This window comes from Phalaenopsis equestris, unplaced genomic scaffold (genome assembly GCF_001263595.1).
Source record: "Phalaenopsis equestris unplaced genomic scaffold, ASM126359v1 Scaffold000202, whole genome shotgun sequence".
NCBI classification, from domain to species: Eukaryota; Viridiplantae; Streptophyta; class Magnoliopsida; order Asparagales; family Orchidaceae; genus Phalaenopsis; species Phalaenopsis equestris.
The window spans coordinates 4,201,682-4,212,439 of record NW_018164644.1 but is presented as its reverse complement, the minus strand read 5'-3'; the positions used below and the strand labels follow the sequence as shown (position 1 = coordinate 4,212,439).

Below are 10,758 nucleotides of genomic sequence, written 5' to 3'. Positions count from 1 at the left end.
ACGCCTGTTCTCCTGTGCAGATGGTCTGGTGTCTGTGTGTTGGAACTCGCCTTGTCCCTTCATCCGCTGGTCGCTGACTTGGTTGTCCAGAGTAGCTAGGCTGCTGGTGCGGCCCTTTGGCGTGAACCCACTGAGGTTCCGCCTCCAAATGTGGCGACTGATCGTTCCTCTAGTTGATTGCTACCTGGAGGATCTTGAATTGCTCTATCATAAGGGTTATTTGGGCTTGCAAGCCCTATACTTGTGCATGGATGTCTGGTTATGTAATATCTGTATTGAGTTCCATGCGTGTTTTTTTTTTTTTTGGAAGTTTCTCCTTTGTAGTCTTTTCGACTTCTCATATGTGGCATATCCACACTCACCGCACCACCTTTTAGGATGTTGGAGCATAATTTGTCCTTTGTGAATATGCCTCGAGAGTTAGGGTTGGACGAAGGAGAGAGAGAGAGAGTAGAATATGTTTAGAATTCCCTGTAAAGAGAGTCGGAAAAAGAGGACCCTTCATTCATATTTTTTCTTACCATTTATAGAAGAGTATTTTGTACAATTATGGAAAGGAGGGGACGGTTATGGAAACCACATTTAATACAATGGATTCATACCATATCTATAGTTATAATTAAAATTTTAACATAGTGGTAATTGGCTGACCGACTTACTTTAATTCAGCCGACTGAGGCGACCGGTTGAGTAGCAACTGTGTTCTCTGAAGTACATGTTAGCCGACCGAGGCACCCAGTTGAATCTCGATCTCGTCTGTTGCAATAAAATGGTTTTACCGATTAGCCGCGATCAAGGATCCTTGCCTACTTCTCGGTCGATCGGGTCTGTCGCTTGAGTCTCTCTCCATGGCGTGTTGGTCAATTCTCAACCACGCGGTTGACAATAGAGCGATATGACGCATTGGTTGTCCTGCCATCATATGGGCCGTTTAGATGCTTTGAGATTCATGCTGACAGTTATGGTGTATACAATTATAACATTTTTTTTATTTTTTGTGCTTTATTTAAAATTATTATTTTTTAAATCATTGAGCTAAATTCAAGCCGAACAAGCGCCTCAAACGAACAAAAAATTCTAATCAAGTCGATCACAAATAGGTTATTCATGTTTCATTTCAAACACGAGTCAATTTTTAATAAATTGATTTTTTTACAAGCTGAACTCTAATATATACTAGCTCACTCAATCTCAACTCATTTGCACCTCCATTAAAGATCGCGAACATAACTCTCTCACACACACACAAACACACACACATTCCCTCTCTATACTTATAATGATTTTCTAACGTCTATGTCAATGAAATTCCCTCCCTAAATTTGATAATAACTTCTTAACTTTCATTATGTTTCTCTTAAAAAAGTATACGTGCTCGAATGGATATCACAACGGTTAAAAATATAGTGAAGAATCCTAAAATACCGGTTCAGGAGCCCACCCTATCAAAAAATTAAAAAAAAAAAAAAATCTAATTCTCCTGCCATCTCAAACCTTTCAACTGATGATCACAAAATAGAGAAATCTCTCTACATAGCATTCTCATCATTACTCTGCCATGCACTTCTTCAACCACCAGCCTGACACCTGGCTACACTAAGAAATGATGCACCAACTCTATATAATGCTTAAGAAGGTTGGGTCATAGGTAACAAAATTAAAGATAACATGATCATAAAATTTAAATAGTGGTTGCGTCATAGGTAACAAAATTATAGGGGTCGAGCACACAGTTATAACATGTAAAACTCTGCTTTTATCAAAGAAAATAGTTCATTATAAATAATCTAAGTTATAATTTTTTTTTACAAATGTTTTTCAAAGCCTCAATGCTCTTAAGAAGGTTAGTTAGCCAAACTAACACTACCGTTGAGACCAAAAAATTTTGAATTAGGAATATCAAAATTGCTTTCCTAGCTCTACTTTCTTCACAAGTCGCATTGTATTGTGCAGGATTGAGTCCAGTATCCCAGCAACCTGAAAGATATTGTTAATAAATAAAACCAAATTCTATTAATACATCCATGTATATGAATAAAGAGAAAAACAGGCATTTATGAAATCAATTTTGTACCGTGAAAACTCCTCCAATAATTGCACAAAGATTGGTGATGAAATGCGAGAAGGATTTAGGTATTTCAGTTACTAAGACCTGAAAGCAAAACAGATTAAATATACCCAATTGAATGTATATATGTATGTGTGTATATTAAAATGGAACTCAAAAGTTGTTATACCCACTTGCATGGGAGAGGGCTCAAAGTGGAACTTGGCAACGGGAATGTCCGGACTGTGCACCAAACTGCTATGTGCTGTGTACTCGTACTCTTCAAACAGCTTCAGCTGCTTGGAGGACTTTCTTGTGACAATCTCCGTCTTTACCAGTTGAAGGTAATGCTCGATCTTAAGAAACAAACTTTGAGGATTTAGTACTCTCTCTTTTTTTATTTTTTATTTTTTTATTTTTTGGCTGCTAAACCTGAGCTTTTCAATTGAGTCTATAGACCTAAAATGTTTGGGCATCATTTTCATTTTGATCATTTATTTTACTGGAATAGATGTTAGGAAATGGTCAAAATGATCCTTAAAAAGAGTCTATTTTAGTTCGAGACTTCTTCAGATGTTCAATTTAATTCCTTGATTCATGAAATCTGAGCTAATTTAATCATATCATTAGCTTTAATGTTACTCAGACGGAAATCGTAACATCACTTACGTTATTTTTTTGGTTGGAAACTGGTTAAGAAAAACATTTCACGAGTGCATTTTTAAAGTAGAATTCAGTATTTAATACAAACTCAAACTAAAAAATATTGACCCTTAAACGTCTAAAATACAATAGTGAAAAACTTTCCTCCTCCAATGCCATTTAAACAAATGTTAAAGTTGACAGCAATACTAAATGTGTTCCGATTTGATGAGTTGTGCGATTAGAATAAAACTGAGACTAAATTAAACACCAAAAATGCCTAAGCCCCTAGGGGTCATTTTGGTCATTTACATGATAATATATATTTTCATTAAAAAGGTGGAGATTAATAAAAAACTTACAGTGACATTTGCCTTATTGTCATCATGACTAATTATGTAAGATTTATCAGCCAGGCGATCATGGCTTCCTCCCAGAAGTGGTGTAAGCCGCTTCATTTCAGAATACATCTTCGAAGAGAGCTGCTTTCCAAATGAAAAATGGGAAACGAGGTGTGATACATTCATTAGAGATGCGTCAAAAGAGTGTGCGCCAGAACGGGCGGAGACTATTAAGTTGCCAGGGACCTGCACCGTTATGAATAAAATATGTTATTTCAGTAAAGGAAAAATTGTCAAAACTAAAAAACTCTGAATCGAGATAACAAATTTTCCAAAGTTTATAGGATGGAAATTAAGGAGTGCAACGTAGAAAAAATTTGTATCCCATATTATTTGAATTCTTCTCACTGATTACCCAGTTATTTTAACGTTTAAGTTCGGCATTTTAATCTATGTTTTCGAACGACCATTTTTGTGCATTTTATTCATGTAGTAAAGGTCTCAATTCACTAAAAAGGCATCTTCCTATTCATCATTTCAACCATAATCCAACTCCATACATTACATCATGAATGCCATCAACTACGACTAAAAAAAATGAATATCAAAATGTGCAAGTCAAAGGTTATAGAAACTAGTATAAAATATATCACACATTCACGCCTTGCCTAAGTCCAAGTCGGGGATTTTTTTTTTTAAATCAGCCGCATTATAAAGGCCCAAAATATTATTTATCTAAGCAATTTTTAATACATTTTGCTAATTGCTGAATGCTAATTTTGCTGATTGCAAAATTTATTTACAAGCAAATTTTTAATAAATTTTCTTAACAAAAAAAGTTGAGATCTAAACAAGCTATCTAAATCAAATAGATTTAAAAAAGCTGTTTGCTGAAAAAAATATGAATATAATTTAAATAGTGTTAATAATACAATTTAAGAGAAGATTGCAAAGAAGGTTTCACGTGAGTTAGTTATTATATATATATATATATATATATATATATATATATATATATAATACTATCATTTTATTATTAAATATATATCTACTGAACAAGTTAACTTGGGAGACAATCAGCAGTAGAGTTTGTTGTATGAACACTTACTAGTCCAGATGAAGTGAGTAAAGAAGTGTTGAAGGTAGAGCAAGCAAGCAAGATCAGATAGTGACATGCTACGAGTGAAGTTGACAACAACTTGGCTATGAAAAATCCTCAATGTAGCTTTAAAAAGGCGATTAGATCGAAAGGAGCGAGAGGATTTCTTCTTAATAAGGTAAGCCTTATTCAAGTTTCATGTAATCATAAATATGTAATAATAAATTTTAAGAAAATTTGGGATGACTTTTAAAAAGAGACTCCAAAACCTAAAATACCATGTTTATGATATATAGGTAGCTAATGTTGGATTAGAATAAGTAAATTGCAGATTTTGTAATATCCACGTTTTTAAGACTTTTACAATCATAGATTCAAATAAAACTCAATTAAATTAAAATTAGAATAGCAAAAGCTAATTAGCTTAGTTAAAAAAATGATAATTTAATTTTAGTGTGCATTTTAGGTTAAATATAAGATGTACTTGAACTATTTCAATTTGATGGTTTGATATTAGAAGAGTTTATCTTGAGATTAATGAAGTATTAATGAAGTGGTTCTTAAGCCCGTCAACTAAATTCTCATCTATCCAAACATGCAACAACAACAATAACAAGCCTTAATCCCACTAAGCGGGGTCGGCTACATGAATCCTTTTTCTCCATTGTGCCCTATTGAGTGCATCTTTCAATTTAATTCTAATAAATTAAGATCATTTTTTTTATACAACATGCCCAAGTCATTTTAGGTCTAACTCTACATTGCTTAAAATAAGTCGAATCAAAAACATCTACTCTCCTAATTGAATCATCAGTTAGCCGCCGTATAATGTGGCCAAGCCATCTAGATGACACCCTCTAATAGTTGTCTGCCATTAAAGCTACACCAACCCTTTCAAGGATACATTCGTTTCACATTTTCTTTCTAAGTGTAAAAACTGTGTTAATAAAATATAATATTTAAAATGCACGATCGAGATTTACAACTTCTTAATCGTCGCCAGATACGTAACATAAACACTAGGGGACAAAAGGCAAAATTAAATGCTTAAAATAAAATATTTGCATGTATCTCAAATATAATATATTTGTGCAAATAATACTTAAATATATATATATTCAATAGGAACACGTTCAAAATACCTGCATGTGAGTGACTACGGTTGTGGGCAAAAGGCAACACTGCATGCGATGTGAGGGTGATCAGATAGTGACGTGCTATGAGCGTAATTAACCGCAAATTGGCTATGAAAAATCCTCAATTTAGCTTCGATTAAAAAGGAGATAGATAGAAAAGGAAAGAGAGGATTCCTTCTTAACAAGCAAAAAAAATTTTGGGATAACTTTTCAAAAGAGACTCTAAAACCTAAAACAACACGTTTATGATTTATAGGTTGCTAATCTTGGATTATAATAATTACATTGCAAATTTTGTAATCTCCATGTTTTAAGACTTTTACGATCATAAATTCAAATAAAACTCAATTAAAATAAAATTTGAATGGCAAATACTAATTAGCTTAGTTAAAGAAAATGAAAATTTAATAGAGTGCATTTTATGTTAAATATAAGATGTACTTGAACCATTTCAATTTGATGGTTTGATATTAGAAGAGTTTATCTTGGAATTAATGAAGTGATTCTTTAAAGACCATCAACCTTCTCTCCAAACATGCAACAACATCAAAAACAAGTCTTTATCCCACTAAGCTGGGTTGGCTACATGAATCCCTTTTCTTCATTGTGTCCCATTGAGTGTCATATTTTCATTTAATTCTAATAAATTAAGATCGTTTTTTTTATACAACATGCCCAAGTCATTTTAGGTCATCCTCTACATTTCTTGCCGTAAGTCGAATCTAAAACATCTACTCTCCTAACAGGATCATTAAATGGTCGGCGTTTAAGGTGAAAAACCCATCTAAGACGACTATGTCTAATCTTGTCTGTCATTGGAGATACACCAACCGTTTCAGGGATACATTTGTGTCACATTTTCTCTTTAAGAGTAAAAGCTAAGTATTAGTAAAATATAATATTTAAAATGCACAATCAAGATTTATAACTTCTTAGTTGCCACCAGATCAACAACACAAGCACTAGGGAACAAAATCCAAAATTAAATACTTAAAATAAAAAAATTGCCCATATTTCAAAGATAATAGATTTGTGCTAATAATACTTAAATATCTAAATTCAATAGGAACATGTTCAAAATACCCTCATGTGAGTGATTATGAGTGCAGGAAAATGGCAACACTGTGTGTGATGTGAGAGTGATTAGATAGTGAGGAGCTATGAGCATAGTTGGAGGCAAATTGGCTTTAATTAAAAAGGAGATTAGATTGAGAAAAGGACAGAGGGATTTCTTCTTAATAAAGTAAGCCTTCTTCAAGTTTAATGTAATCCTATATACATAATCAATAAATTTAAAACAAAAATTTGGGATAACTTTTCAAAAGAGACTCTAAAACCTAAAATACCATGTTTATGATTTATAGGTAGCTAATGTTGGATTATAATAATTAAGTTTGCAGATTTTGTATCTCCATGTTTAAAAACTTTTATAATCATAAATTCAAATAAAACTCCATTAAAATAAAATTAGAATAGTAAATACAAATTAGCCTAGTCAAAAAAATGAAAATTTAATTTTAGTGTGCATTTTATGTTAAATATAAGATGTACTTGAACTATTTCAATTTGATGGTTTGATATTAGAAGAAGTTATATTGAGATTAATGAAGTGGTTATTTAAAGCCCATCAACTAAATACTCATCGCCAAACATGCAATAACAACAAGTCTTTGTCCCACTAAACGAGGTTGGCTACATGAAACCCTTTTCTCCATTGTGTCGTATTGAGAGTCATATTTTCATTTAATTCTAATAAATTTAAATCATTTTTTATATAACATGTCCAAGTCATTTTAGGTCTAACTCTACATTTCTTAACATAAATTGAATCTAGAACATCTACTCTCCTAAGCGAATCATCTGATGGCGGACATTTAATGTGAATAAACCATTTAAGACTACTCTCTCTAATAATGTATGTTATGGGAGCTACACAAACCCTTTCACGGATATATTTATTTCGCATTTTCTCACTAAGTGTAAGGCTAAGTATGAGTAAAATATAATATTTAAAATGCACAATCAAGATTTACAATTTCTTAATCGCCATCAGATCCGCAACACAAGCACTAGAGGACAAAAGGCAAAACTAAATGCTTAAAGCAAAATATTTGCACGTATTTCAAAGATAATATATTCGTGCAAATAATACTTAAATATCTAAATTCAATAGGAACAAGTTCGACATACCCGTGTATGCTCCGATGTGTTTTTAAATACTCAAACTTAAATGTTTGAAAATGTTGTGTGCAGGTTAACAATGTGTTCAAGCTAAAATTTAAATTGCCTTGAGAAGCATGCAGTTATCATAATTTTACAAGTCTTTTTTCAATATTCAAATTTAAATTTATAATTCTCACATGCTCTCGATTAGGCCATCTTTCCTATAAGACGAGTTCGTAAGTCTCTATTTGGCCAGTCTAATCCTCCTCCATACAAAAAACTTAAGTTGGCAATACTACGTCATAATATTCCAACCTGATCCTCCTCACGAGAATTGGAGTCCATAGAACTAGTATTTCAAATTATGTTCAAACAACTTATCCAAGATGATGACTATGTTGATAATGAATCTCAACTAGAGGAGTACATTTTCAAAATCAAGTCTCAAAATCTTTTTAAAACTCAAATGATACATACTATGAACCCAATCCTCTATAAGCAGTTGAGTTAACAATATTAGAATTCAATCATGCGTTAATTTTTGAATCTAATCTTCTGTAAGCAGAATAGAGTCGACATGATTCAAATCAAATAATCTGATGATGACCTAGTTGATACTGAATCTCAACCAGTTATTTTCAAAAGTATCAGTTTATTTTTAAAACTCAATCGATAAATACTAAAAACCTGATTCTCTATAAGCATGACAGTTGATCAAATTCAATCATGGGTTAATTCCTGAACTCAGTTATTTGTAATAAGGACGGAATCTATAATGTTCAAGTAAAACAATCAATTCCTTGATAATGACTAAGTTAATAAAATATATAAACTCGATCCTCTATATGCGAAAAAAAGCCAACAAGGTAAAAAATTACCTAAATCGATTATGAATCTCAATCGAATGGGGTCTATTATAAACATTAAAACTTCAAACCAACAAAATTTATAAAATATTTAAATGAAAATCTATCACTCAATGCTTAAAGAAAAACTCATCCACCCTCCACAATTGTTTATCGGGGAAGACAAGTTTAAGATTGACTCAAGCTCGCAAAGAACAAATGTAATATCAATTTTATGTCCATAAAGTTGTGGCCCAAGTCTTCTGTTCATATGATTTGACCAGTAGGTTACAAAAAAATAAATAAATAAATAAAAAATAAAATAAAAATAACGACCAGAGCCCTCTATCTGAATGTTTTGGTCGGTAGGCTCCATCAAGTGATTTGACCAATAAGCTTCACCATAAAATTGTCGTGGTTGCAGCCCGAATGTTCCATATGGTATTCTGCCCCTTTGAACTATGAATCATATGATATATTTGATATGGCATAGATCTTTCTGCAATCTAAGGACAAGTTAGAATAGTCCCATTAGACAAAAATCCAACATTCACCCTAGGTTTCTAAGGTTCCATTGGACGAAATAACTCATGACTGTTGAAAATGATCGTTTTGTCAAGCGGAGTCGACTACTTCCTCTGACAAAGTACACAGGGGACCATGATAAGCCAAAATGATGAAATTATAGAATTTTGATCAGTTTCGTCTACATTTTGCCCACCATCTGCTCTAAGGTCATTATGATACTTTAATAAATTCAAAACTGAAATTTGTTGCTGCTATATGTTAAGAAATCATCTTTCTAATGACTAGCCTTAATCGAAAGTATTCTCCCGTTATCGAGAGGGTTAATTAACCACAGAGGCTTGCGCCTATGAAAAACCTTGAACCAAAGATCTTAAATTCATAGTAAAATGAGAACAGAATCTTTGGGTGATGTCTTATCTACAATCTCATATGTCTTCTAAAAATTTCACCAATAACGACACGGTAAACTCCCTCATTATTATCTAATTTTCATTTCTTTCTTTCAGAGTTCTGGGCAACGACTTTTCAGAGTCCACAATAATGGACAATTAAGGTGAACATAGACAAATATTTACATGAAGTAACTAAATCCAAAATATCATTCATTCAGGAAATAAGATTTCTTAGCGGGTAATGACCATGTTAATAACTTTGTTATCAATGCACATGTCATAATTCATCCTATTTAGAAGTAAGCAAGACTAGAATTGCACAAAGAGCTAAAACTTTCTCTAACAAAACTCCTTTTTTGCAATTACTCATTTATCTAATATTTTATTTAAGCATGATCATATGATAGTGCGACATATTTGGCAAAAGAACATCTAGCAATAAATTTATCACCTAATGAATTTCATGTTGTGAGGCGAACTAATATGGTGATATTTCCAATGAAGAAAATACAATGGTTAAACATATTAGAACACACCTTTCAAGGATGTAATATAAAAATGAAGTCAAATTCATAGCTAACTATCATAAATTCCTAATGCCAACAAAGATTATAATTGAACTAATGACTTAGCAAGCAATTTTCATTTTTGGTCACAAATGTATTGGTAGGAGTATCAGATGTTTGCTTAAAAGGTAAAAATGACTTTGATGAAATGTCAACCCCCTTAAATTTAAGATCATAAATATTGGTTCTAATATGATGAATAATATCAATATCATAAAGTTAAGGGTGACCTAACAAAATAACAACATCCATAAGTTATGTTGCACCAAATCATATAAAAAAAAAACTACCTAATTGAATTGAAACAAGATAGCTTTCATTAAAAGGCAGCAATGTCTTATTGCCCCATGCAACATTTAAGAGACTACTAAGTGGCATGACCTCGAGATTGCATCAAACATGGTGATTTCAGATATTATGTTCAAAATAATTCGACCATCAATAACTAATTTTTTAATGACCATCAATAACTGATTTATATCTCTTGCTATTAAAAAAAGTACCAATTGTAAAAGATGTGGATTTTTTTTTCAATCTTGAGCTTAATCAAAGTTTAATTGCTTTTCTTTCAAATCTTCATATTAACAATAATCCTTGTGCGATCTCTTGTAAGATTTCATTTTTCTTTTATTTTCTCCTTGCTTGTTGTCGTCTTCCCAATCTAGATACCTTTTCTTTACTTCTCTTCCCACAAATTTCCTCTTTGATTTTACGCCTTCCTAATTTGCTATCGTACTGCTTTTATTGCCTATTTTAGAGCAAGCGAGGGCTAGGGCACCGCAACCTTCCCTTGCTTAGATTGTTGATCCAATATCTTCCCCTCTTTCTCCCGCACTTGCCACCCTTCTTTGACCTAGCTGAAGGCGGAGGGCCAAACCCCCTTGCCTCCATAAGCCTTCCTCGTCTCCTTTGATTGACCGGGTTCATTGTAAGCCCACTACCTAGAAACACTTAGGTTAGCGCATATATATATATATATATATATATATATATATATAT

At 32.5% G+C, this 10,758-nt stretch overlaps 1 protein-coding gene across 1 annotated transcript in view; it reads right to left on the bottom strand.

Moving 5' to 3' along the window:
• Positions 1-1,754: 1,754 nt before the first annotated feature.
• The window catches only part of LOC110022673 (protein disulfide isomerase-like 5-4), a 59,976-nt gene continuing 50,972 nt past the window's right edge, over positions 1,755-10,758 (bottom strand). Inside the window, exons 12-15 of the mRNA XM_020721741.1 lie at positions 3,052-3,276; positions 2,242-2,403; positions 2,075-2,152; positions 1,755-1,977 (exon numbers count right to left, since the gene is read on the bottom strand). Coding sequence (XP_020577400.1) covers positions 1,900-1,977; positions 2,075-2,152; positions 2,242-2,403; positions 3,052-3,276 — 543 coding nt within the window. The 3' untranslated portion in view covers positions 1,755-1,899. The remainder of the gene's footprint in view (positions 1,978-2,074; positions 2,153-2,241; positions 2,404-3,051; positions 3,277-10,758) is intronic.